The sequence below is a fragment of the Zychaea mexicana genome (assembly GCF_025766255.1).
Source record: "Zychaea mexicana strain RSA 1403 chromosome Unknown BDB00scaffold_176, whole genome shotgun sequence".
Lineage (NCBI taxonomy): Eukaryota > Fungi > Mucoromycota > Mucoromycetes > Mucorales > Lichtheimiaceae > Zychaea > Zychaea mexicana.
Genome location: NW_026516839.1, coordinates 20,951 through 48,190, shown reverse-complemented (window position 1 = coordinate 48,190; position 27,240 = coordinate 20,951). Strand labels below are relative to the sequence as shown.

Sequence of the window (27,240 nt, the reverse complement as noted above, 5' to 3'; positions counted from 1 at the left end):
TGTGACCCATCTTTTCACAAGCTGTTACAACCGATCGTTCGATAAAAGGCCATTGTAGTTTCTTTGCAGTTTTCATTTTTATAATGTCGCCCAATGACATCCTGAAACGAACTGCATGATAAGAGGTGACGGTCGAGCATTCGTTCCTAGTCCTTCAAATGGTACAAACAACAATGGCGCAGTACAGTACATTCCATTTTCGTTTCGGTCATCTCTGTCCGGATACACAGCAATAGGTCGTCTGTATGTATCAGCAGCAAGTTGAGCACAACTAGGAGTGTAGAACCAATGCTTGCTGGGGCACCTTGGATATTTGCCTTCAGTGTTGCGGGTGTAGTCAAGGCCAAAACCGATCGTCTCCTCGAGGCGAGCAAGGTCATACATGCTGATGAAATACTTCAAATATATGTCCTTGTTTTTGTGCAGGCACTCTAGCATTTCCCTTTTGACCGTCATGAATTGTTCTTGGTCTCCTTTAACACAATGCGCGATGGTGCGGAAGCCACACCAGCCGTCAGAAGCAATATTAACTGTCCCATGAATGCAATCCCTCGGAATATCTGGGTGAACTAAAAAGGAGAAAGACTCTGGTTTAGGTTCGGTACGAGTCCTATATGTACAATCATATATACATTTATTTATATAAAATGGGAATAGTACATATGACGAAGAATTGTTCTGAATACAAAACGACTGACCTTTTACGAGCACGTTCCAAATACACAGTTTCTTGATCCCTTTTCGATGTTGAAAGGACATAGTCGTCGTGTTGTACTTCGCTGGTTTGAAGGGCCTTTTTGGGCTTATCGTTACCAGCAGCATTAAGCAGCTCTTCTTTCTTTTCGGTCTCGAAAGAAGATGGGATCCTTTTGTCCTTCGTATTCTTGGGCCTTCCTTTCGTAGCAACTGGCTCAGGAAACGTGACTTCAGCGAGATCAACAGTCTCAACGTCTTCCTCAAGGATCTCCTCAAAGCGGGATAAGAGATTGACTTTCTCTTGTTCGGTTTCCAGGGAAATGATTTTGTTCATTAAGTTTGTAACGAGTTTCTCCATCTGGTGGTCAACTAATACCGCTGGGTCTTTAATTTTAAATAGAGCTATATAACACACAGGAAGCACATTCATATGAGAGAGTATCGATCAACATGCTATTGTTAGTAGATGAAGCTGTATAATAGTACATACCTGAATCATACTGTAGAAGCCAACGTTTAGGAATCTCATTCAAATCAACAGCAGGACCGTTTAGGTTGATCATATGCTGGCATGGTAAACCAAAATTGATTCTACTCGTGCAAATACAATCCAACGTGTCGCAATTGATTTGATTGCCTACGTTTTTCCACGCACGGTCAAGCTCCTTTCAAATTCGGATCAAAGCAAAGAAACTGACATGGCCGAAAAGGTTTCTTAAAGCTGCACTCTCACGCTTTGTGAAAAGTGGAGTATTGCGAAGCTCGTGTATGAAGTCCATCTTTTCTGTTTCAAACTTTTTAAGCATTAAAGTTAGCTTATTTACATATCGCTACATATAAATTGAATAGCAAACACCGGAGATGAGTGAGAATATAGAATGCTTACTGTCTTCTTCATGACTTCGTTAATAGCTTTAAACGTGCGATAGAGGCTGCCCGTCGTTTGCATAGTATCTTTGATGCTCCAATGAGTCCCTTCTGTTCGTGATGTGGTTCGCACATTAAGGTTGAGCTGCTTTCCAGCCTGCGGTGCAGCCCATTTATCCTTGTAGGTGAGCACACTAGACGTAAGATAACGCGATGGTACAGTGAGTTAACTAAATCACCCTTATCACATACTTTAATCTACATAATTTCAAGCAAACCGTTACAAAGTAAGAGATACACACATACCTTTCGAGATACTTGATGATATTTGTCTTACGGGCAACTGCGATTTTGTTTCTTTTTTACATTTCCTTGTCTTCCCTTTTTTTGTTTCGCAGTTCCTCTTTTTTTGTCGGCTTCTTTTCTTGTTCTTCATCTTTTTCTTCTTTTTCTTTCAGTTTCTTATCTTTTGCTTCAGCCTTTTTGATGTCTTGTTTTTCTGCCTGTTCGATCATTGCTGCTGCTGCATCCTCCGCTAGTTGGCGATATTCCTTGATCGCTTCTTCGAATTTCTCTTCGTCTTTGTACTTGTAAATCAAGCAATTCACAACGCTCTTGACTTGCTTGTACTTCTCGCTTTTCTTCGGAAAGCAGCCACCGAACTGAGAGATCAAATGCTGCGCCATGTGCCAATATGCATAAAAGATGAATCGATTTCGAAAAGATAGTATCGATGGCAGTGATGAGCGCCTTCTCGTTATCAGTAATGAAGATACCGACATCACCTTCAGGCCAAATAGTATCACGCATGGTCCTCATAACCCACAGATAGGAGTCGGTTTTTCAATTGACGACGACTGCTGATGCAATTAACATATTGTGTAGCGACGTCGTACCAAGGTTACTGATCCCAACAACGTTGATTAGCGGCATCTTGCTGTTGTTCGTTCCATACGTCGCATCGAGACTGAATGACTTCTTTAAATCGCCTTGCTTTTTCCAGGCCAACTTGATGCGTAACGAACAATGCTTCCAATGTTTCCGTTTTCCTATCTATGCGATATCTTACGATATATTGATTGCTGACCAAGAAGCTGAATAGTTTGCTGAATGCACCAGATTTGTCGTCCTTGAATATTTTTTGTAAATATCCTTGATCGTCACGATTGTGCCTTCGTCGTTGTTTTGTAACTCTTGACAAATCTTGGCTGGTTTGATAGAAGTCTCTGTCATTGACAAGATGCGACTGGCAATATCAGCTGTTGGGTTTCGATGTTGATGGTAAGATGCTGCTGCGTTACTGTCAATAAATGATTGTGGCTGTCGGCGCTGCTGACACGTTTAATTACCCATTTTTTGATTTTCTGTATGTATGAGCCAAAGAGCTCTCAAGCACAACCGGTCTTCTGTGTCGATACCAGTCTTTCACGTTCATCATCGTCGATGTCATGACAGTTCCTGTAGACACCCCCATGGATACAGTGGATGTAGATATTTCGACTGTTGCTGCGCTTGGTGGATGTTGCAAACTGATTCTTTAGGGCCATCTCTTGAACCTTTGCTCGGAGCTGATTTTTCGAATCATATTTGGTGCCAATAAGATCGACCATGGTATCTGTTCTTGTAGCGTTCATTTTGATAGAAAAGGGAGAGAGGAAGAAAAGGGGATTTATCCTTTTTCTTTTATAACTTGTCAACTTATATAATAGACATCTCGTAGCTTTATCAGTCATCGTAGTAGTAAAAAATTTCATAAGCTCAACGCCTACGACGCCATCATGGCAATTGCAACACTCCAAACACCCCAAACGCCTGCAATGCCATCATAGCGATTGCAACACTTTAAACATTCCAGACACTCCAAACGCCTACAACGCCATCGTGGCGATTGCAACACTCCAAATACTCCTCTTCCTTTAATAGTCCTTTGTTAGTATATTTATAGAGCATCTGTTTATTTTTGTGTAACTATTTGGTTTATTTGAGGAAAAATGGAGTGTCGAGTCATTTTTTTGGAGTGTCCCTAGTAATACCCAAAAAGAAAAAAGGCTTTTTCATCTTGTTGCTGTGACGCCTTTACAAATTTGATTTCACCCGAAACCAATCGTCTCTCTATTTCGGCTCGTTCATGCTGGAGTAAAGGGCTGGGATGATTACGTTCGGTTCCCTCAGGCCAGCCTAGCATGACAATATCGGCATACATTTGTTTGTCTTGCCATGGCATTCTTGCTCCTTCAGCAATTACTTTTTGGTAATTTGCCAAAACCGCTTGTCCTAACGCGAATATTATTAGAAATAGTACCTATACGTCGAAAAATCCATCGCCATCAACACTTCTTGTTTTTCCAAACTACATACTATACTTGTTTGAAATCAATTTCCTCAGGTTCTGTTCTTCACATGCTGAAGTGTTGCTGGGGACATCGCAGTATGCGTTTCATAGGCGGCGAAGGAACGCGTGTGGTGACAGATGAAAAGAGGAGGTGGTTGTTGTCGGTAGATGAATTGTGAGACGCAGCTGCAATGATATCAGTAATCATATATTTACAACACAATAAAAACAGTGAGACAAAATTTGAGCTTACTAAATTGTTTGTTGTATTGGAGCATCTCATTTTTGTAATGAAGGCCAAACGTTCTTCCATTTACATCAACTGCACCTGCTTGCAACAACTTACAAAAGTGTAGTCCACCATCTATGTTTTGTTCGTCAGAAAGCATTGTACATTGAAAGAAAGTTATTAGAAGCAATTGCCCAATATAGATGGTTTGGATAAGGTGGTTGAAAGAGAAAGAGTAGCATTGACGGTTAATGTGAAACGAGTGGTCTAGAGCAAAAGCAAGAATGGAGCAGTCTTTACGATGGCTGTCTGAAGGCAAATATGCACCATTTATTGTCTGAGATCTTTCTTGCAGTGCTGCTTCGCTTTTGCTGATGACTTCGGTCTGTGGAACATTCTTTTATATGGATTGTTCTAGAACGATCAACACATCGAGGCACTTTTGCTTCCACCCCTTCAGAGGTTCTGCAGGAGCGGAAGCTCACAGCAAGAATCCGCTATATTTGTGAGCTGCCGTATGGTTGTTATATCAAGGCAAGCGTTTTGAAGAATTTCGTAATAGCACTGACTGCCTATCCGCAGTTCTGGTGCATGGTATCGAGCTAGATATTTGGGAGATGACTATATATATTTTTTATTTATAATATGATGTTGTGTTGTTTTGAATGGGGGGGGGTAAAAGAGGGAAACTTGTTTTGCTTTGTTCATTAAAAAAATGCAGTATCATCATCAGTTCTTACGAAAAGAGGTTTATCGCTTCTTGGATCCTCGGGGTTTGACATCTTCGTCGCGTACAGCATGCAAATAGATCTTGTTTGGATTATTGGTTGGAGTGGATGGTGGTGCAGATTTATATCCCTACAGTAAAGAATACGAGGATCAATCAACCTGGTCCAATTAACAAAGAAGAAGCCTTCCCAATTCTTTACCTTTGACCAATCATAACTGACTGCGTATGCAAAGATTGTGCCATTGCGGTTAAAGGTTGTGCAGGGGATGGTTCCTTGTACGTTCGCGAAAGGCTTCAGGCGTTGCTTAGAGTCCTATTTTGCCCAAGGATTATTAGAGATCATAACCACAGACATAAATATTCCCAACGTCCGCTTTGAAATAAATACTTGCCTTGTCCCAGAAACTGGTACTTCCATCAGAGCTGATATTACATAAATCATAAAATAAGTGCATGTTGATTAAGATATTTAAACTTGCTTTTACAGTCAACTTACCCAGATGTAGAGAAGGTACCGTACACAGGGTGGAAGCAAATGTCGTTAACGGAGTATACGTTCTTCTGATCGTCTCGATGACATTTGAACGAAAAGTTTTTACTATGCACGTATATCCCATGTTTATATGTTTAGCTTTCTTTCTTTCTTGTTCCATGCTTCTTCCCTTTCCAAACCCCTCATAGCTCTCTTTTTTTTCCGTTCTTGCCATTTTTCAAACTTACGACTGCTCCTTATCATCAACGTATTGAATACCAACACGACCTTCGATCGATCCAATAGCATAACCCTTTTGATCCGTAAAGCACGCGATGGTTCTGGTTTGCCACTTTAAGGGGGACATGGTTTGCTAATAAATCAAGTCGATTGCATATCCTGTCAGACCACAGACTTTTTCTTTGGTTTCTTTTTCTTTTCTATTGTCATTTTGTCCAGCAAGCTACCTTGAAAACTACTGTTGGGTTTGTCAAATCGAAAATGCAGACGTGTTTTTCGGCAGTGCCTGCAACCAACAAGTAACCGGAAGAGTCCATTGTATAGCATCGTTCTGGCAACTGAACTTGTGCGATAGGATTAGGGCTTCGCATATCCCAGTATCTAATAATCATTGGTTTAGTTTACTGATCCTTGCATCCTCATCGTCATCCACGGATGATAAGAAGAAGCCTGCTGTATTTACTTGATCGTCTTGTCATAACTACCAGTGGCGAGGATCTGTTGACCAATATCCAGAAACTTTACACATTTGATAGGTTCTGCGTGTTGTGCAACTTGTGTTGATTGTCCTGTCGCTACATCAAACAAACGTCCTGCCTTGTCTGCACCACCAGATAAAACCTTTGTACCGTCCTATCATGATAAAGGCGACCGTTTTCGTTTGCTATTAATATATCATACATACTTGTGTATATATCTACGTTCCTGAAGATAAAAGATAACTTACTTTGCTCCATATGACATCTAATACAGGTCCTTCATGCGAATACGCCGCTTTGGGTACTGTATTTCCAGACGGTTGAACTTCGTATATTCGCACCTTAAGTTATTCGTACAGGTATAAATGTCACCAACGAAACTATGAGATCGTGTTTCTTTGTTTTTGTGTCGATCGTCTTCCTTCCCTTTCTCGCTCACTCTATATATATACCTGATTATCCCATGAAGCCACAGACAAGTAATCATTCTGGCTTGAGAATGCCAAAGAGGAGATGCTGTCGGTTGGTGGTTGTGCCACCTATATAGAAATAATTAATAATTTGGGTGCATCAGCGTCTCATGTTCTCTTTTAATCAAAAACGTGTGTATGTCGTGTTTGCTGCGAAAAGCATCGATTTGATTATGTCTTTATATCTCCAAGCTCGGTAAGCGTGATTGCGTGTTGTCATTAAGAAGTTGCCTTTCCGTATTTTCTATATATAATAGCACAATTCAAAGGGTTCTAACGTTTTATACTTGCCTCGAAATCCTTTGGATCCATCGGCATGTTGAAGAGAGGAGGGTGTAAAAAAAAGCGCGTTGGCAACGCGGAGCAGGCACTGCAAATTTTATTTTTGAGATCCCCCAGTCGCCTTTTGGGTATGTCACTTGGCAAAGCAGCAGCAGCTGCGGGATCTTGGATATCTATGAGATATTCACTTGATAATTAGACTTCTAGATACCATGAAAACCGGAGAAAGCATATCGTGCTGCGTTTACTCTGTTTCTTTGTTTTTTAACTAGATATCATCTTGTCCTTTCACAAAGAACAATTACTATCTCTATATATTAGCTAGCGTAGCGTGTTGATGGTATCTATGTTTGGCAGCATCACAGTGAAGCAAAGAAATCACCATTTTTATGCATATCGCAATGGATATAAATTATCTTAAAATGCTGTGCTTACTATATACGCAGCAGCAACAGTAATACTTTGCCGTTTTGAAGACAGCTTTAAGTTGAAAACAAGCATTCAATACACGCACCAGTTGCTGATTTCTTATGTACTCTATATAGCTGGAACTTTTTATATGCTATTGTATGTTAATCAGATACAATTTAACACACACGGACGAGAGCTTTTCTACTTGACGATTATGAAACATTAAATTCGGGTGATTCCCACGAGTGCCAATCTTCTTTAATTTTTCGGTCGCCTAATATACGTAGACCAGATAAGCGCAGACGATATCTCCCTGTAGGTACGGGATTTATATCCATACGGCTTTGCTGTGACGATGATGATGATGGTGGCGGTGATACGAGGACACCACCGTGCCATTGATAGAAATAGTTGTAGTTGTCTCTGGTATGATCGTTGCGTGGAAGCCAAGCGTCTTGAACGCGGGGTAGTTCACCAACCAATGAATTGTCGGTAGCGTTGATGAGTTCCGATTTTAATACCGTAGTAGGATTAGCGATTCGCACGTATAAGTACAGGATATCTCGTTGCGTAAAGTTGTAGGTTGTGTTTTGCACCGAGTCACCGTAATAGTCACCAATATAAGGGAATCCGTCCTTTTATAGATGTATGTTTACGGTACATATTGGAGAGTTAGGGATAGACACTACACAAGTGCTAAAATATCAAGAGTATCAATCTCTTACCGAAATGTCGAGGATAGGTAAATTACGTTGGTTACCGAGAGAGCCAAAGTAAGGCACTCGCGCGCTTCTGGATGACGACGTTGATGTCACTTCAATATATCCACCGTAAAGCATGTGTTCTGTTGTATTCTCCTGTGGTGGTACAAAGTTGACAGTAACGGCGATCTTTTGGTTGCCTTCAAGCTCAAATTCAGCCTGCTCAAAAGTAACGTTGGCAAAAGCTGATAAATATGTTGGAACCATCACTGGACCTGCACTTGAGCTTAAATCGAAGCCTAATTGTGGCCATCGAAAAGCGTTTGGAAGATTGGCAATGCTGCTATTAGTATTGGACCATGGCGAACTTGCTGTTAATGATTGTTTTTACCATTGATGGATAATGCAGACAGATGGGTGAGCTTGAATGTTTCGCGGTCAGGTGATCGATTGTGAATGGAAAGTGTAGCATTATGTTGAAAATGAGCACTGTCGTTCAAGGCTATTTTCGATGGTTCCATTTGTACTGTATTATGAATAGCATCATATATCTAGAATAAATCCACATTATAAAATTTTCTTATACGCTTTGTAAAAAATTGACAGCTATTAGCCATCTTTATTACCTGAACCAAACCTGAGCCCTGCTTAATTGGTGATTGTAGAAGATCCCGAGTTTCCAATGCAGCTCCAGTGGGTGCCGCTGTGTTCAATAAATCCGAAACAATTGCGGACCTATCCTTTTGACCTTTGGCCTGCATATACAATGCTATAGACCCCGAAAGATACGGCTTCAATAGGAAAAAGAAAAAGCATTAGCATGATTAGTCATCAATAGTTTTGAAGCTCTATTGTTTACTTACTGTTGCCATACTTGTTCCACTCATTAACAGATATGCACCTGGTTTGTATATCGGTTAGTAATAATTTTCTTTTTGTTCTTTAGAGTGAGATAGGTTCCGTTTTTTCCGCCGCTTACCCAAATTTTGTGGATACGTCGAGTATACGTATCCACCAATTCCTGCAATATCTGGCTTGAGATGAAGCTATTGGTGAACATAGTGGTTTGTATCAACAAATCAGTAGGTAAACATTTTTAATAACAGGCGAGCAAGATTTTCATATTTTACCTCCGGATCAGGGCCCCATGTCGAAAACCTGCTCTCAGGCAACTAGGTTAGTACAAAACATGAATAACAAAATGTAGATGCTGCTCAAAAAACGCATATCTTACATGGAGGGCAGTCCACCAGTTTTAATCTTGACTAATTGTTCGGAAAACTTGATTGTCATATTGGCCGGCGTTGCATTATCAGTAGTAGCGGCAGTAGTAGTAGTAAGAGTAGCCAAACGCTTGAACATCTGAGCCCCATCATCGCCATTGATAGAGCCCACGGGTATACGCACATGGGTATATCTCTCCAAATCAATTTCAACTGCAGTGTTTCCCGGTTGACTATAGATCAACAAACCCACGGCGCCTGCATTTTGAGCATGCATCGCCTTTTGACCGAAATCACAATTGCCGCGACGCAAGAGTACCACGTAACCTGTCAAATCGTGCAGAATAGGATCACATCCAGAACTTGCAATATTGGACGAATGGTTGCTAATCAAAGCCATGACGGGAAACGTAGTGTGATTTGTTGGGAACTTTCCTTTTGCAACAGACAGGGTATATTCTAAATTGGTAGATAGATATGAGTTCTCTCAAGAGCTTCTATGGCAAACATGGCTGGCAGTATTGTTATAGAATTTTTACCGTAAGTGATGGTATCATTGTCATTGCTGTCGTTGGTGGAAGACAGAGTGAATACGTGTCCGAATTTTGCGTTGTTATCCATGGATGCCACGGCTAAAACATGGTCCCCGACAGCGGGTGACGGTGTTCGTTCGATGCCTGTCAGATGTCAAAATTATAGGTGAGGTCGCTATGAAATCAAAAAACAGCTTAACCTTTTTTTCTTTATAAGAAATGGCGTTATCTTTAATTTTCTCACCATCACGTCCTTCATTTCCTTGTGCAACAGCCACAAAAACTCCTTGGTCTGCCATATTAGATAACGCAACAGCGAGCGGGTCCTAGTTTTTTTATTTATTTATTTAGGTTTGTTGATATACACGTTAGCGTATATACCGTTCATCATTAAGAACGTTTCCACATGCTGTTTTTGGTTTACCTCCTGCCAAGCACTGACTCCTCCGCCGAGTGACAAATTGATAACATCCATACCCGCCTTCATTGCCATTTCACTATAGAAATACAGTGGTATATTAAAGCTGAAACTTATATAGATGCTACTCCGTGATGAAGTCCAAATGATTTTGTTTAAGAGACGTACGCTGCCATCAAAATGATATCATCTTCAGTATCTCCATTGCACCCGAAAATACTAACAAATTTCTGTTAGTTACAAGGAAACTTGTAGCTCGTCATGAATTGACTTACCGCCATGCGCCAAGAGTTGCTTTCGGTGCCACTCCTTCGAATCCCTTTGATTATGAGAACGACAATTTTCTTGTCAGTAAACAAAAAGTAGCTCGTACTTGTCGACTAGTACATTTATATGCGAGGTATAACACTTTACATTACAATACCTTAATATCATCCTTTGCACCGATGATACCAGCAACATGAGTTCCGTGTCCATCACATTGATCCCTGTTCGAAATGAAAAGGAGAGAAGAATAAAGATCTTGGGCACGTATGTACATAAAAGATAGCTGAATAGCTTACATGGGGTCATTATCTGGATCGACCGAGCTGTTTGATTCTATATACATTTGTTGGATACATCTTATATGTTTGGGAAATAACTCTCTACATGTTTGCGCTCTCTGTCTTTGATAAAGTATACAATTAAAGGTAGCTGCTTACCACCATAATCATCGCCAACTAAATCATGTCCATACGCGACCCGACATCCGTCCTGTAGTTTAAACATGATATTATAAGAGATTGATTAATAATTCTCGCTAGTATATACAGAATGGTCAAGAACGTCAAATGTAACTTCTTACTCCAAAACATCCACCGAGTGCTGGGTGTGTATAATCGATACCTGTGTCTATCACACCAATTTTAATCCCTTCGCCGGCCAATCCATCCTCTGAACGAACACGATCAACAGTTGTCATTGCGTGTGCGACCTGCAAGTTTGGCAAACCCGAATCCACGGCACTACCAGCGGATCGTCTAGGCGATCGTTGGACATTAGGTCTGCTGTACCGCTTGCCGGGCCAGTATCGATGAACATAGGGACAAGAATTCAATGTTTGTGCCAAAAATAGGGATGGGTGAATTTCAGTTGCTTTTGTAGAATTGATACTCTCATGATCTGTTGCTATGGTAACGTTAGCGTCGGCTGCGGTAGCATGGTAAATCGTATCGTTGTTATGATTATTGTTGCTAGGCAATGACGACGTAAGAGTTGTAAGGGATGGCAGTGGCCCGTTCAACTGGACCGACATGCCATTCATCACATCATGAAAGCGGTATCGAACAGTTACATTCACGCCATGTTGTTCCAAATAACTAAGAAAGGCATCCTGTTCTACTGTGGTGCGGTTGTTGCCGGGAGGGGATCGGAATTGGACGGTGAAGCGTTGTGGCGAGCGACGATCGGTGTGTCTACCCAACACTATCGGTAACACCAAGCAGAACCAAGCTGCAACCGCCAGCCAATAAAAGCCCTTGCTCCGCATTATTTTTACCATTATTGTTGGGCGAGCACTAGAGAATAAGAAAAAAGGAAGCGGGTGAACTTCTTTTTATTCTGGGGAACTCATCTACACCTCTTTGTCTTTTCTTGGTATGCTTTGGTTGACATCCTAATATGCAACATTCCTTCCAAAAATCGATCGATGAGTGTGGGAATGATCTATTGGCTGTAAAGCAAGCAGCGTTTTATTCACTTATTTTGGTGTTTTATTCTACATTTACGCATATCACTATCTCACACAGCACAAGCAGGATAAAGAAAAAAGCTTTTTGGGTAGAGTATGTATAGGGATGTTGTAATAGGTAATTGGTCCGGCAATTATAGTTGGAGATAAGCGGAAGATTTTTTTTTTCTTCCAGCTACCGTCCTTGGCGGAAAAGCAAGAAGAACTGTATTGGACAGAAATTCCTACACACCGCAAAACCAGATATACCTTTTTGGGAAGAGCATATAGTGATAAGGCTAAATCCGTGTGTAACGATGGCAGCCAGCGGGGAAGTAATGGGAGCCTTCCTTTAAAGTCGAGCCTCGAGCTTCTTTTGGTAGCAACCATATTGATCTGGATCACAAGCAGCAAATATGCCTCCGATATAGCCTCTTTTAGATATACCAACCAGCAGTGTTGTATTGACACACCGTGTGGATGGGCGATTTGGGGTAAAGAAGGCAGGGCCGACTGACAAGCAGCAGTAGGTTGTAGATTTCAACAAAGATAGTACCCGATCCCATGTAACACACTGACCGTGGTAAAAAAAAAATTCTAGCTTTGCTCGGCACCTACCGCCAAAGTGAAATATATGCCCAACAAGGGAAAATGCACGTAATGGCGTGCGAAAAAATTATCAAATAGGAAGCAGCACTGTCAAAATTGGTGATAGACATGTAGGCAAGATAAGATATAGTTATGGTGCGTGCGCACTGATACCAAAGCTTTTTTTCCAGAGATACTTTGCAAAGATGATGGACATAATGTCAGCATCCAAAGCTTGTTTAATCTTTGTGTGGCCGAGCACACACATCAGGACCAGCTACACCAACAGGAAATAGCCGCTACGTACTATTGCCCCGGTTAACATAAGTGCGGCGACCCAAATGTCGATGTTTATGGCAAGATTCACAGGTCAGACGGTTAGAAAACTTTATGATTCGCCGCTATTTGGTTTAGCTGATTTGGAACAGTAACCGCTGAAAACAAAAAAGATCAAGACGAACCACTTAGATGCTTTGCAACAACGACAAATTAGGATTCCCAGCAAAATACGAAGAGCTGATGGTATATATAAAGGGGTCCTCTGTTGTGTATAATTCCCCTTCGCTTCTTGCTTCAGCCCTTCTTCTTTTCATTCCTCTTCTTCCTTCTTCAGTGCAGGCCACTTTCGCACACTTGCGTCGAATTCTTCAACATGAATATTACCAATCTCTTTACGCGAAATAATCAAGATCAGTCACAGCAAGATGCGGGCTCGTTCAAGATCAAGGACGAAAAGTCCCAAGTGGTCCAGCACGCTATCGAAGATTACATTGAAGAAGATGACCGAAATTCCGAGAAGGTTGACTTTGGCCACGGCACCGGTAGCTTTGCTACGGCCTATTTCAACGTTGTCTGTGTTGTTGCAGGCACTGGTACTCTGGGTCTGCCCCACGCATTCGCGCAGGGTGGCTGGCTCGGTATTCTCATTCTGATTCTTGCCTGGGCCATGGCTGTTTACAGTGGTATCATCTTGATCCAATGTCTGTACTGTAAGCCTGGCGAGCGTCTCCATGATTACAAACAGATTGGCAAGGCAGCCTATGGTAACGTTTTTTCTTTTATTGATCAGAATCAACAACTTTTGTCTCTTTTTGATTTGTAACGCGACGCTAACTTTCAACAAAATTTTTAGGTTGGGTTGGCTATGCTTTCGCTTCATTGTTCCATATTCTCAATTTGTTCGGCTGTCCTGCTCTTTACCTTGTGTTGGCATCTACCAACTTGCACTCTCTTTTGGAACATACCGTACGTATATACATCCTTTCAAAAGACCCGATTTATAACTGTCATTGGCGTAAGCTCGTATTAACTAGAAGTATGATTTTTCTTTTATCAGTCTGGCGCTCTTACCCGACCCATCTGGGCTGTTATCGTTGCCTGTGCCCTTCTTATCCCCATGTTCTCTTTCAAGACCTTGAAAGAAATCACCATCATGGCTGCTGTTGGCGCCATCACCACTATGATTGCCGTCTTTGTTATCGTTATTGAGAGCCCTATCGACCACAACGCCAACCCTCAACGCACAGTTATTCACGACGGTGTCATCTGGACTGGTTTCCCCTCCGCCTTGTCTACTATTGCTTTCTCTTTTGGTGGTAACAACACTTATCCTCACGTCGAGCACGCTCTGAAGAAGCCTCACCAATGGAAGTGGGCTGTAACTGCCGGCTTATCCACCTGCACCGCTCTTTACTTTATGACCGCCGTTCCCGGCTACTGGAGTTTCGGTCGTGACGCTATGTCTCCCATCTACGACTCGCTCCCCTCTGGTGAAGCTGCTCAGATTGTCGCCAAGATTGTCATGACCATTCACGTTATCTTAGCCATTCCCATCTACGCCACTTCGTTTGCCTTGGAGTTCGAACATTTTTGCCGCATCGATGAAGAAAAAATCGGTAAACTCTATGCCTTCTTAGGCCGTGCCGCTGTTCGTACTGTCACCATGGTCATCTTGTGTATCTTGGCTATCTTCATTCCTTACTTTGACGCCTTCATGAGCTTGATCGGTGCCCTCTGTAACTGCAGTCTGGTGTTCTTGATCCCAGTTCTCTGCCATTTGAAGCTCTTTGGTATCCGAAGACCTATTTACGAGTTGGCCTTCTGTGCTTTGACTCTCGTCCTTGGTATCGTTGGCTGTGTCTTTGGTTCCAAGGATGCCATCGAAGTGCTCAAGGGTTACTTTGAAGAAGATGCTTAAAGAAGAAGCCGTGCTTCTTTTCAGAAAACCTTCTTAATACTATAATCCGATATCCTCTTTGTATCCGCTTCCCTCCCTTTTCTCTTTATCCCGCCGTTCAAATTGTAGGAAGTAATTTTTTGTCACCCTTCTAGTACTTTTTATCTTGTAATTGTTTATTATTTTTTCCCTGACAAAGTATGTAAATATATATCCCTCTCTTTTTCTATACAATAAGTAAATTACCTCCACATGTTTGAGTATGAATTATGTGCTTGTTAATTTGTTACAACGACGACGTAAAATGACGAAACCAACTCCTTCAACCGGTAGGACAGAGCAATCCGCCTGTTGCAGGCGTTGCGACGATGCTCGGATTATAGCTTGTCCATTCAAGCCCAGCGATATGAATCGTGATCCAAAACTGCAGCTGCAGCGCTTCATGGGAAATTTCAACACACGCCCGCCGCAGACTGGAAAAAATTGGATCCGACGCTTGACGTGCCTCGTAATCAATGTAGACTGGGATGTTGACTTGGGATATAGAGCGTGCTGGCAAATCAACCTGCTGCCCCTCTTGTTGCTGCTGCTGCTGAAGGTGGCGACCGATGACTGTGCCCGAGCTCTTGACGACAGTTTCCATCGTGAAATGTAAGGGGATATAGTTTTGCCGATTGTCAATCGAAGCTGTGACGGACCAGGCACTTTCAAATGCCACGTTGCCAGCGTTGGTAAAGTGTGTTTCCGTGATACTGGGTGACTGTAAAAGCGATGCGCCGTCAATGCGGAATAGCGGTGTGCGTGGCCAAGTCAGAAATGTAGTGATAGCACCAGCCATTAGAATGGCAAACGTTGTGATAACACAGACAGTGCGTCGTTTCCGCTTTCGACGGGAAGCATTGGTGGCTTTGTCGTCTTGTTCCTGCACTGCCTGGGTGATGCTTTTTTCTATGTCGAGATATTTCGTGGTGTTGTTGTAGAGGTTGTTGCTACATTGACAGTGGCACTGGTGCTGCTGATGTTTCTGTAGATGAGGGCGTACACTCCGCTGCTGGTGGTGGTGGTGGTGCTGCTGCTGGTGGCGTCGGCGATGGCGGTCAGATTTGGCTACAGGACGAGCATCCGACGTCGATCGAGTTGATACTTCACGTGAGCAGAAAGGAAAGTAAAGTCAGACCAGCGAAAATAGAAAAGCTAGGGCGGAATCTGTTCGCTCGTTATTTAATATTACCTGACTCTAACTCTAGAGAAAGCCGTGAGTCCGACACTTTGCTGCTGCTGCTCCCCACATGGAAGGATGCAAACAGCCGGCTGAAGGCTGACGTGGACCGCACTATGGATGATGCCAGGTTCTCGACTGCAGTTTCATTGGTATCATCGTTCGATGCTTCTTTCTCTTTCTCCTGTTGCCTTGTCGCGCTTCTTTCTTTCTGGGACATGAATTGTTCAGCAATTGAAAGGCGTGGTGTCTCTTCTCTTTTCTTGGTAGCGACAATGTTTGTTCGATCCGTGCTCCCGGTGCCATTGTGCGACAACGACGGCGACGATGACGACATAAACTGTTCCGCAATCGATAATTGTGGGGGTGGCAGTGGTACGGCTGTTGGCTGGTGTCGTCGTTGGTGTCTTTCCTCATAATGGTGTGGCGACGACCGACGACGACTACGACGATCAACCCCGCCACCGCTCGTCATAGGGGTTGACTTTCGTCGTCCTTGTGAAGCTGATGCTGCTGCTGAAGAAGAAGAAGGTATTGCTGGCTGTAAAGTGTGTCTGCGCATCTCGAAAGAGTGGTGCTGATTCGCACCGTGTTCTCGCATGATGTCTATCCAAACAAAGAAAAAGAGAGAAAAGAGAAAAGGGAAACGTGAAGACAAGACATGTTTGTGTGAAAAATAGAAAATAAAGAATCAAAGCAAGGGAGCTGTACTTGTCTTGCGCTTTTGGGTGCTCATCTCTGCCCCTCCTGCCGCCGGTAAATACGCCCCTGCCCGAGTGTATTTGACGAGGCTTCCTTCCCTTTCCGCTATGAGCACATACACTGTACGTATATACTACAGATTAACTGCAAAATGGCCTATTCCGCGTCTATTTCCGGAGCAATTATACATGCATCCCCAGGAGAAGCATATACGCCGCTCTAACATACGCACTGTAGTCGTACCCCTTACTATATGTATGTTTTTATTTTGCTATGATGTTATGTGCATAGTACCTGCTACACCACCATCATTGGCACAATACACTGGAATACCCTGCCTCAGCTCTCCTTCCTTCTTAAGCATGAAGCGGCGACCAGAGCTATGGGCGTATTAATGCACATCTGTGCATTGTTTATTGTTTAAAGGAGAAGGTTATTTTTACAGTTGTGCTTGTTGCTGGATGTTGGCTAAGTTATCTCCTGCGCACTGTTATGCTTGTCCCGTGCGTGTCACTAAGCATCTAGTAACCGATACTGCGTCTCACACACATGAGGTGGCGCCAACATGAGTGCCTCCCGGTTGCGGTTGTGCGCGATACTACCCCATGGCGGGATGATAACATTGCATTTGTTACCAATAGTAGCAGCGTAAACAACCATGTCCTGATTTCTTCTGTAGCACACCTACCTTTATTCACCTATAAGCAGACAAACTTAGACTACCACGGTCCAACTTGTTTGGCAAGAAAAAAGAGATCGACGATATCACTGCCATTTTCTCTTGCTCTATTCCATTTATCCGAGAGTCAAACAGGATATGTGCCTTTGATACTGGCCGATAATTAATTTTTCCCATTTTTCCCCCTGGTACTGAAGATCCGCCACTCACCCTCTCTTTCTCTCCCAAAAAGATTTAAAAAAAGACCAGAGATCATATAACCTCTATCCAACCCTCGACCCCCACCCCCATATGAACACAAATGTTCGACAATGGCGACCTAAAAACTCTTCGTCTAAATATGATTTCATCAAAGTGCGGGTCCACTTGTCGAATGAACACTACTATGTCTTGTCACGATTCCTTTTGTCACGCATGTTGACTGCAGCTCGGATCGATTACGGCCATGCTTTACGAATTGCACTCGATCTAAAGAAAAGACTTGTCGAGAAATCGCAGCTGGATGTTTCCCAACAAGACTTGCAAGAAGAACTTTTCGGACTGTTAAAGCAGCACGGATATGGTGAAGCACACGTACAGTGGTACAAAACTTTGGCAAGGTATATATATATCTACCATCATCCGTCATATGTTACTCCCCGCCCATATTGTAATTGCATTTGTATTCTAACAACATACACGTACACGCGCATATATAGTTTCTATCATCAGCGGATTCCGTTGGTTGTCTTTATTGCAGGCACGGCATCTACTGGCAAGTCCACAGTGGCAACGAGACTTTCTGAACGGTTGAATCTTTCTTCTGTATTAAAAACAGACGTCATATACGATTTGATGCATACGGTCATTGAGTAAGTTTCTATCTTTAATTTGTTGCCGAGTTTTTCTTCTGCCGTGATCAACCTGTATTAAACTGGCCCTGCATATACAGTGGAAAGGCACCAGCATCGCTTTGGTCAGCAAATCCTGCTGAGGGGCAAGACTTTCAAGATGTAGTGGCCCGAGAATGCTCGCTTGTGTGTCGAGGTAATTGTGGGAAACTGGACATATAGCTTTGTTTGTGGAAAAGCTGAAAAATACACTGTTTAATAGGCCTGGACGGGGACTTGGGTAAATCGATCACCGAGGGTAAATCCATCATCATTGAAGGATCGTTGGTCGACCACAACTTACTGGACCATATCCACGACTATGTCAAGAAACTATCGGCGAAGCAACATACAGTCATTGTGGCGCCATTTTTGCTTACCTTGCCTGAAGAGGAATTAAAGCGACAGCTGCTGGACGGTCAAGGAGAAAATGAAGGGGCGACATGGTTTGAACGCGCACGCAATCTCCAGCTGAATTTGTTGCACACCAACAATACACGGAAACAGTCCAACATGCCTACATTCTACGCGATGCCTGTCAATATGGAAGATATCCAAACCACGATCGACGCAATGCAATCCATTGTGCTTGCTCAAATTGCAGAAAAGACGTGAAACGATTTCATCACACATACGTAAACTTCTAATATCAAATCAGGACCAGTAATTCCTGGTATATCATCTCATCCCACCAATTCGAATTAGTTCATACATTCCATAACAAACCATCGTCGTGTGACCATGGGGAAACTGTTGTCAAATGAAAAAAAAAAGTTTATTTTTCTCACAATAGATAAAGAAAGAGAGGAGTGCTACAAACCCGACCTGTACAACATTGGCTGGTGTAGCCGGGGATTCTGTGCACAACAACCTAACTTTTTCATTTCTTCGGGTGCTGTGCTGTTTGTGTGCGTGTAGTACTTCACATGTATCTGAAAAGCAAGTTTCGCATCTTTTTCACAAAGCGAATTTTTCTTCTCCTTTCTCTCCCTTTCTGTTTATTTGTTTGGGTGCCATGCAGTTTCTCGTCTATAAATATTTAGTCCGCCATGCCACGCTAATACTGTTATTACTATCTACGCTCACTGCTGTAACTGGATTTACGATCGGAACACCCTCACCAAACAGTCGAATCGAAAGAAACGCGCAATTCATCGTTACATGGTCCGGTCTAACCGGCAACGTCTCCAGCCTGACGCTCGAATTGGCACAGGGGCCTAGCGCCAATGCATTGTTAACTAAGGCAACCCTTGCCACAGATGTTCCTGCAGCTAGCGGATCTGAAACTGTTAGCTTACCTAGCACCATTACCTCTGCCAACAATTACTATCTGCGCTTACGAGGCAACGATACCCCAGCATCCGTCGCAATTCAAGGTCCCATCACCATTTATGTATCAGCGGCTTCAAGCGGTGCAGACCCATCTTCCTCTTCTTTTTCGCTTATCCTGCCTCGACCCTCGTCTTTGTCATCGTCGGCAAGCTTGTCCGTTTCCCCTACATCAATGTCCTCTTCCGCAGCATCAGCATCGAATTCGGATCAACAGAGTGTCACTTCGTCATCTGCAGCAGAAGAAACGTCCAATGCAGACGATGATCCGCAGGATAGCACAGTGGACAGTAGTAATGGCAGCAATAGTTCTTTATCAAGTGGGACAATTGCGGGTATTGCAATAGGCGCTGTGGCCGGTGCTGGTATTGTATGTGATCTTCAGATAAAAAGAAGCAGGATAGAGAAAAGGGCTTTTAATTCTTGTGTTACTCATAAATGCTATTATGTGAATGATGGATAAAAAAAGATCGTTGGCGTCATGATATGTGTTCGACGCGGTAACCGTGACGGTGATGATCGATTTGAAACTTCCTCAGAGATCTTCGCAAGCCCACCTGGATATCATGCCGAAACCAAAGATGCTGCGGCTGCGCCAGCACCAGTCCGTCAGCGTCAAGAATATGCTTCATCACCGAGACAACCAATGCAACAGCAAGGGGGCCAATTCTACTCAACTGGCTATGACAACGCGTATTATAACGCAGCCCCCGGCCCATATTATCAACAACAGCAAGCTGGATACGATCAGTATAACAATTACGGATACCATCCAGCAGCAGTGTATATGCCGAGCCTCACTTCGTCAGCTGGTCAGCAGCAGCAACAGCAACAACAGTATGCTGGATATCACGACGATGGCAGCCCGTATTGGGATCCAAATCAGCAGCAGCACTATCTTCCGGAGCAAGGCTATTACAATAGCACACCTCCACATCCACAGCAGCAGCCGCAACCACAATCACGACTTGACCCACCTCATTCACCAACCAGCGCACATAATTAATATATATCGACTTTGTCATCGACATTACACCCGTCTTTCCCTTCCTTATGCTGTATCTGTATCATATATACAAGTTTTCCTTCGTTTAATACTTTGTTCATGTAGCATCTATTTTAATCCACTTGGCTTTCGAGCGTTTTCACCATAACATCCATGATTTCTTCAGAGTAGCTGGTCAAATCGAGTTCAGGTCGATGCATCTTGGCAGTTAGCCAGTTGTTCTAGTGGAAAGAAAGGAAAATAGCATCAGATAAACATAAACCGTGTGTGACATAAGGAGCAATATAAGACCAGAGAGAATTTACCAATTCTGTACGTAAAAACTTCAACAGAGCAGCAGAACGAGCAAAGCACTCGAATCTCATCCATCCGTCCAATATTACACGTCGTTGTTTGTGCTAGTCAAACAAGGTGGCAGATGTATACCAGTATGAGCAAACCCGTTAAACGCACCTGTACATATATTCCAAATAGAGCCTCTTACCTTGATTTCCATATCCGCTGCCAACAGCATGACAGCCACTGGATCGACTGTGGTGGCTTCCCAGAGATAAATTTGCTCGCCGTTCATGACTATGGTGTTGTACACCAAAAAGTCGCTTGAAAGCATCCGCTGTCGTCCAAAAAGCATCGACGATGGATGAATCTTCATACCGCTCAATTTGTTGTTGTAAAACACCTCATTGTCACGTTCTGCCAATTTTGGATAAAGTCCGGACATGATGGATGCATTGACAACAGGCACTGATCTTGCATAAACGTTGTACGCCGAGGGTACCTTGCACCATTTGGTCTGTCGTTTGATTTCGTATTGGTCGATAAGATCACTCGTGTCATCCGCCTTGACAAATCCAATACTGATAAGCAAACCAAGGTATTGGCGCTTCATGTCCTCAATCATCTCCAGATTGTCATGGCTCAGGAAATTCTTGTCGCAAAACTCACGGATCTTGCGGCGCCAGCCGGCTTTTTGTTGCAATAGCTTTTGAAGGTGACCACGCCAGGTATCGTACGCTCTGTAGATCGTCCAGAAATCGGAATCAGCTACATAATTGCGTACATGTTCAGGTGAGTTATAAATATAAAGAATGTTTGATGTTTTTTAGGTTACCATAACGGAATTTTGCACGAGCGATATCCGCTTCAGTCTCTTTTCCAAAAGGTCGGACAAACGGGCTCTTGAAACTAAGTGCAGCGGCAATGGTAAGGACAGGATCAAGGCACCGGAACAGAGCACCAAACAAGATCATTTTACCGATATGTACATCTACAGGCAGATTTGCTAAATGAGCACCGAGCGATGTCAAGGTCTGTGTATCATCCAAGGATAATGCTTGCACCTAGCAAAAACAAAAGCAGAGTAAGTCCAACATTGTCCTATGGGTGCGTTTTCCCTCTTGATAGTATTGTTATACACTTACTTCTTGTAAGGTTTGGATGGCGTTATCCACCAAATCTCTGGAGGGTGCATCAAGGGCGCTATCGAGCACGTCTTTGATGGATCCCAAATCACACACTTTGATACGGAGACAAAGCTCCTCAAGAGGCAAGCGCATAATCTCGGGTGTTTCGTAATCAGCCATCTGTACCAGGGCGAGAAGAAAACTAATCAGTAACACTGCTTTTCCTACATGGCGTATCTTAAAACCTTTTTTTTTTAAATCTACCTCTGAGAACTTGTTTTGCGTGAACAAATGGAAACAAAGACCTTCCTGAACACGGCCAGCGCGACCACGTCTTTGTCGAGCATTTGCTTTAGCAACAAACATTTGTCGCAGGCGAGTGATACGCTTCTTCTTATCATAGCTATAGATTTTCAAGACTGTTAGTTTATATGTCTTGTCATCCGACCAGCTATATATCTTACCTAACAATTTTCGCCATGCCCGTATCGATGACAACCGTGACATCACTGATTGTTACACCGGTTTCAGCAATGTTGGTGGACAAAACAATCTTGCGCATACCATTTGGAGGAACGTCGAACGCTTTTTCTTGGTGCTCAGAAGAAAGTGTGGAGTGTAAAGCGATCAACACAAATTTCTTCGCATCGCCGAGTACGTGGTGGGCAGATATGAGATCATAAAGTCGTCGGATTTCAGGCATACCAGGTAAAAACACCAGGATAGCGCCGGTCTCTGGCACTTGTTTGCTCATTGCAGTTTTTTGTTCGCGACTTCGAATACAAATGTAATCCAGTAGGTCCAAGATAAGATCATAATTGATACGATTTTCGTCGATACGTCGAATCATTTTTCGTGTTTGTTTGCTGTACTTGACCGTTTGTTCGCTGCCACAGCCTTCTCCTTCTTCGTTCTCTCCATCTCCGTCGTTTTTCTTTTCTTCTGTTGCCGTTGTCGATGAGTCGGACCGACTCACAGTTGTCAGTTTAGACTCTACGGTTGTTGGATCGTATGGATCCTCATCGTCCGTATCCTCTTCGAACCAGTCCAATCGTACGCGACGGGATGTGCCATGTTTGCCAGTAACATCGATATTGCCTTGATCTAGAGTGTGTATTGCATACAATTTGGGTGAATCAAGTCTATGTATTAGACAATTTCTATTCTTTTTTTGCAAAAGCAAATAAATAATTACCTCGTTTGATACGTTGTCGTTTCAGGGCAAATGGCGAGTCTTCTTCCAAAGTATATCCTGCATGTATACACACACATATAAGTATATCATCTGGGTAGCTTTCTACTGCAGATGATGTATAACTTTAGAATGTTTGCCTTCTTACCTGTGGCTTCGATTACATCTTCTAGGTATTGGACCTGAACAGGGTAGGTCCGACCGGGAACAGAAATTACAGGGCAGTAGCCAAAATACTCTGAGAACTTGTGTGCTTCTACAGTCGCACTCATCAATATAATACGCAAATCCGGCCGGATGCTGCACAGTCGCCTCAATATTACGAGAAGGAAATCGCTTTCAAGTGTGCGTTCATGAACTTCGTCGACGATGACGTGAGTAACACCATCCAAAGTTCGGTCACTTTCGAGTCGACGCAACAGAATACCCTATATGCATTCCATTAATTCATGAGGATGATTATTCTCCATTGTTTTTGTCTTACCGTTGTACAAAAGACCAAAACGTTTTCGTCTGCTACCCTACTCTCCAATCGAATCTGGTAGCCAACCATGCCGTTTTTTGTTCCAAGAGAACGGGGCCAGTCGCCCATTTCAACGGATACTCTCTTGGCAATAGAAACAGCAGAAATTCTTCGTGGCTAATGAGAACATACCATATCAGTAAGTTGTACAGGAAACAGTGGTAAGTCCAATGAGCCGAGAAAAGAAAAACCTTAATTACCTGGGTACAAATGACAGATCCAGCAGTACTCGAGCCTTGTAGCAGGTATTCGGCGATAAACTGGGGCACCTGAGTACTCTTACCACTATATACGCATAAGAGAAAAGTGAAATTTGTTAGTTTTATACACTACTAGTCGTATTATTCTTCTTCATGAGTGAGTTTAAGCACCACTCCAGTAATTACCATCCAGTTTCGCCAGATACTATGAGTACTTGGTGACCGTTTACAAGTTCCAAGACTTTGTCTCGGTAGCTAGCCATTGGCAGTTCCTCGCGTTTTTTCTTAATGAAATTATCGTTGTTTTTGTATATAAGATTTTAGATGTGTGTCTGCAGATTACTAGACGTCAGCAACAGCTACAAAAAAACCTATTGTTTACCTTCATTTTCACATACTCCTCCGTTTTCAACCGTTTTTGGAAATTGTTTTTGGTTCGCGCAAAAGTTTGTTTCCGTTTTGTAACCATGTTCTTCGAGCCACCAGCAGCACCAGCCTCATCTTCATTTGGCAGATCTTCTTTTTCATGGGTATCAAACTATATATACCGAGTGTAGTAATGAGAATCACATGACCTCAGGTTAGCGTTGTAACAAGTATAATGTCACTAGTTCGAACTTACACTGCCTGGCGTCTTTGCGCGACCGTATGATTCGTTGATCAAATCAACAAATAATTCCATACGCTTGCGATCTGCTTCGATGCGTTGCTCTTCTTCCAGTTTGTTCTATATACGTATAGTGAACAGTTAATATTTGCGTATCAAATGCGAATCTGTTTTTTTTCTTTATCATGTCTTTCCTTTTTTATTTAGTCTTACCTTTGCATCAAGCCATTCCAGCCAAAGGTCCTTGAATACCACCGGCATAATCTTATATACAGCTGAGTCGGCATCCAGCTCAAAGAGGCAAGTCGTCTACGAGGTCAAAGCTCGTTTAGTGGAAATCGATATCTCTTTTTCTTTCACACACAAATAAGACATAATAGATACATACCGAAACAAGTTGTTCTGCTCCTTCCTTTGTAACAGCCGCAAGATCCGGTGACAGTTCAAAAATTGTCGGTTTGTCTTGTTTCTGTGGAGGTGTGAGCTTGACTGCGGCTCTCCAGCAGGTCCGATTAATCTCAGTTTTGGTGTAGGATGGCTTCAGATCACCATTGCGCCTGCAGTACTCTGCCAACATATCTTTGGGATAGCGACCTTTCCAGTTTGGAGTTGCCGTATCAATGATGTTGTATGATACGACAGTATTTGCAGTCGTCACTGGTTCTACATTGTTGTCGTCGTCTCCCATCAATGCACCAAAAAGACCGCCTTCCTCATCGTCACCATCTTCATCACCTCCAAATCCTGGACCAAAGTCCAAGGGATCAATATCCGCAGCTTCCTGTGTCGCCTCTTCATTGGCTATTCTAGCAGCTTCTTCTTCTCGTTGCTGCTGACGTAACTTTTCACTTTCTACGCGACGTGCTTCTGTGGCCTTTTTCTGCTCTTCTGAGTAAAGAGCCTGTGCTCTTCGCTTGTCAAATTCATAATTTGCTTCGAGATCGCGTATAAGTTTGCGCAGCTGATCAATCTTCGCTTCTGTTTCTTTGACATTGCTGATATCTCCTGAGAGATTGGTTTTCTTTTTCTTTTTCGATTTGCCGGAGGACGATGATATCTTGTCTTCTAGTTGTGATAGTTCGACTTTATGTTTTGCATATCTTTCATTCACATCTTCTTCTTCCTCTTCATCGTCCTGTTATATTTAACGACTCTTCGGTTTAGTAGATCTGGACGCCAAAAGAGCCGAGTGGGGAGGAGATGGATCGATAAAAACAAAGGTATATTATACACTTACGTAATACTCCTGAGCGGCCCGCAATATCCTAGATTTGAAATCATCATCTGCCGTATTTTCCTTGATCTCTTCTCTTTTAAACTTGACGTCGCTCTGAGGCGCCTGTGCTTCCGTCACTCGTGTTTTCCCGCCTTCTTTCTTATCATCGGCGGCAACGTCAGCTCGAATTGACAAGCCTAGTAAGAAAAATAAAGTTTACAGTTAATATCTTGGTCTTCAATATTCACGTGCTCAATTTAAGAAAATACTACTTTACCTTCTTCTGTGAAATATTTATCGAAAAATCCAACAGGCATTTTCTCATATGGCAAATGAACGCAGAGCTGGATAAGAAATTAAATGATTAATCATCCTACCTCCTCTTTTCTCCTTACGAACTTGAGCATATGATAATCAAACCCACCCAATCCAATAGGTCGTCAATGTTCGAGGATACTGTGGCCCTGAACGCCTGATCAACATCATCGTTTTCGAAACCCAATTTGACAAGCGTACGGTGAGTAACATCCATTTGACCGATGAAGCGGTCCCGGTCCAGTGGATGAGGTTTTCTCCGGCCCAAACGTTTTGCTGCGGCTACATCCAATTTACAATTTCCCTCGATCAATGATTTATATCACTACTATTGCTGCCAGTAATGTATATCAAACCTTACCAAAAGTATCCAATCGGCCCTGGTGCTTCAGCACCTGCAAAAGATCATATTCTATGTTTGCAGTCAGTGCAAACGGTCGCACTTTGCCGTCCTCTTTGTCGGGCTGTGACAACTCATTAACCATGGTGACCGATTTGCGATCGTTGACCGATCCAAAACGTTTCGCCAGACGTAGCACCATGTCCGATTCAGACTCGGGCTGTTCCAGTGGAGGTGAAGTTGTCGTTTTTGATTTTTTGGGTAGAGACTTTGTTGGCTGAGACGCTGGTAGAACATTTTTCTGCTGCTGTGCTAATGTTGCTCCGAAATCACCGATGATCTTGCCGTCGTCAACGGGTGCTTGTTCTGGAGTTGCTGCTGCTGTCGTTGTTGTCGCTGTTGTCTCGGCAGAGGTATTTTCGTCAGAGGTAGCCTTTTTCGCTGGTGCAGCTCCAATTACAGCGAAACCGCGATTGACAGAGTTCTTGAAAGTGGATTTCTTCTTTTTGGGCATTTTAGAGAAACTGAACGTGTCAAAACGCGAGGGGAAAAGAAAAAAAAGCGGTGCTCGCGACCGTTACATTGATGAATTTTATAGTCTGTGTCACACTGGGCTGCATTTGTAATTGTGGCATTTCTGACGTGTTTTGATGGTGTTTTTTACAAAGTATTGCTTATTTTAGCAAATAAAGGTGGATGAGGTGGTGGTTGCTCATATTGGAAGAATCGACCTCACAGGAGCCAAGTGTGCAAATTTAGTTCATTTGTTTGCCAAAGTTACCATCGGTATTTTGACATTTAGCACAGAGTTCCTCTTCAGGTAGGCTAATCACTCAATAACCTCGATTCTTAGTTAGAGCAGTATTGACGTCGTATGCTTTGCCATCCTTGAGCCATAAAGATTTGTTCATGTACGGAGCCCTCTTTCGTCAAGCCAAGAGTCGAGTTGCCGCCAGGACTAACAAATCACGAATTATCTGTTGCAGCGCTTTCATAGCACACATACAGAAGTAACACTAAAGTATAACGATAAAGGCAGGTCAGGCACATCATAACACGATTTATTGACATGTTTATTTTTC

General features: G+C 42.9%; 8 protein-coding genes across 8 annotated transcripts; 4 read left to right on the top strand and 4 right to left on the bottom strand.

The window, feature by feature from the left end:
* The first annotated feature begins 3,508 nt into the window (after positions 1-3,508).
* On the top strand, positions 3,509-4,449 carry BDB00DRAFT_859443 (uncharacterized protein). The gene has a single exon (XM_053125933.1). The coding sequence runs from the start codon at positions 3,781-3,783 to the stop codon at positions 4,072-4,074; it is 294 nt and encodes a 97-aa protein (XP_052972882.1). The 5' UTR covers positions 3,509-3,780; the 3' UTR covers positions 4,075-4,449.
* A 211-nt stretch (positions 4,450-4,660) lies between these two features.
* Positions 4,661-6,961, bottom strand: BDB00DRAFT_859441 (WD40-repeat-containing domain protein). Its single transcript, XM_053125932.1, has 10 exons — positions 6,807-6,961; positions 6,498-6,584; positions 6,294-6,386; positions 6,030-6,199; positions 5,794-5,947; positions 5,575-5,699; positions 5,351-5,452; positions 5,247-5,277; positions 5,054-5,167; positions 4,661-4,982 (listed from the first exon to the last, which is right to left on the bottom strand). Exons 1-10 carry the CDS (start codon positions 6,831-6,833, stop codon positions 4,875-4,877), a joined length of 1,011 nt encoding a protein of 336 aa, XP_052972881.1. The 5' UTR covers positions 6,834-6,961; the 3' UTR covers positions 4,661-4,874.
* A 360-nt stretch (positions 6,962-7,321) lies between these two features.
* On the bottom strand, positions 7,322-11,074 carry BDB00DRAFT_984839 (peptidase S8/S53 domain-containing protein). The gene is made up of 17 exons (XM_053130016.1): positions 10,931-11,074; positions 10,788-10,839; positions 10,647-10,683; positions 10,508-10,571; positions 10,359-10,402; positions 10,252-10,302; positions 10,090-10,162; positions 9,910-9,991; positions 9,672-9,809; positions 9,144-9,591; positions 9,040-9,067; positions 8,889-8,955; positions 8,773-8,810; positions 8,536-8,700; positions 8,301-8,460; positions 7,934-8,208; positions 7,322-7,843 (listed from the first exon to the last, which is right to left on the bottom strand). The coding sequence occupies exons 1-17, from the start codon at positions 11,045-11,047 to the stop codon at positions 7,421-7,423; spliced, it is 2,262 nt and encodes a 753-aa protein (XP_052972880.1). The 5' UTR covers positions 11,048-11,074; the 3' UTR covers positions 7,322-7,420.
* A 1,960-nt stretch (positions 11,075-13,034) lies between these two features.
* BDB00DRAFT_879481 (transmembrane amino acid transporter protein-domain-containing protein) lies at positions 13,035-14,579 on the top strand (the record flags this gene model as incomplete). The annotated part of the gene is made up of 3 exons (XM_053127873.1): positions 13,035-13,425; positions 13,515-13,627; positions 13,719-14,579. 3 exons carry the CDS (start codon positions 13,035-13,037, stop codon positions 14,577-14,579), a joined length of 1,365 nt encoding a protein of 454 aa, XP_052972879.1.
* A 301-nt stretch (positions 14,580-14,880) lies between these two features.
* Positions 14,881-16,478, bottom strand: BDB00DRAFT_934113 (uncharacterized protein; the record flags this gene model as incomplete). The annotated part of the gene is made up of 2 exons (XM_053129143.1): positions 15,790-16,478; positions 14,881-15,701 (listed from the first exon to the last, which is right to left on the bottom strand). The coding sequence occupies exons 1-2, from the start codon at positions 16,376-16,378 to the stop codon at positions 14,881-14,883; spliced, it is 1,410 nt and encodes a 469-aa protein (XP_052972878.1). The 5' UTR covers positions 16,379-16,478.
* A 648-nt stretch (positions 16,479-17,126) lies between these two features.
* BDB00DRAFT_189972 (uncharacterized protein) lies at positions 17,127-18,842 on the top strand. Its single transcript, XM_053116405.1, has 4 exons — positions 17,127-17,757; positions 17,857-18,009; positions 18,090-18,184; positions 18,251-18,842. Exons 1-4 carry the CDS (start codon positions 17,450-17,452, stop codon positions 18,640-18,642), a joined length of 948 nt encoding a protein of 315 aa, XP_052972877.1. The 5' UTR covers positions 17,127-17,449; the 3' UTR covers positions 18,643-18,842.
* BDB00DRAFT_189973 (uncharacterized protein) lies at positions 18,843-20,552 on the top strand. Its single transcript, XM_053116406.1, has 2 exons — positions 18,843-19,726; positions 19,826-20,552. The coding sequence occupies exons 1-2, from the start codon at positions 19,043-19,045 to the stop codon at positions 20,360-20,362; spliced, it is 1,221 nt and encodes a 406-aa protein (XP_052972876.1). The 5' UTR covers positions 18,843-19,042; the 3' UTR covers positions 20,363-20,552.
* On the bottom strand, positions 20,476-26,672 carry BDB00DRAFT_879477 (P-loop containing nucleoside triphosphate hydrolase protein; the record flags this gene model as incomplete). Its single annotated transcript, XM_053127872.1, has 20 exons — positions 20,476-20,583; positions 20,668-20,760; positions 20,847-21,406; positions 21,474-21,702; positions 21,784-21,945; positions 22,030-22,168; positions 22,230-22,869; positions 22,961-23,017; positions 23,106-23,385; positions 23,442-23,597; positions 23,681-23,765; positions 23,867-23,964; positions 24,063-24,218; positions 24,303-24,407; positions 24,501-24,596; positions 24,676-25,422; positions 25,525-25,700; positions 25,781-25,847; positions 25,928-26,100; positions 26,180-26,672. 20 exons carry the CDS (start codon positions 26,670-26,672, stop codon positions 20,476-20,478), a joined length of 4,620 nt encoding a protein of 1,539 aa, XP_052972875.1.
* Positions 26,673-27,240: the final 568 nt, after the last annotated feature.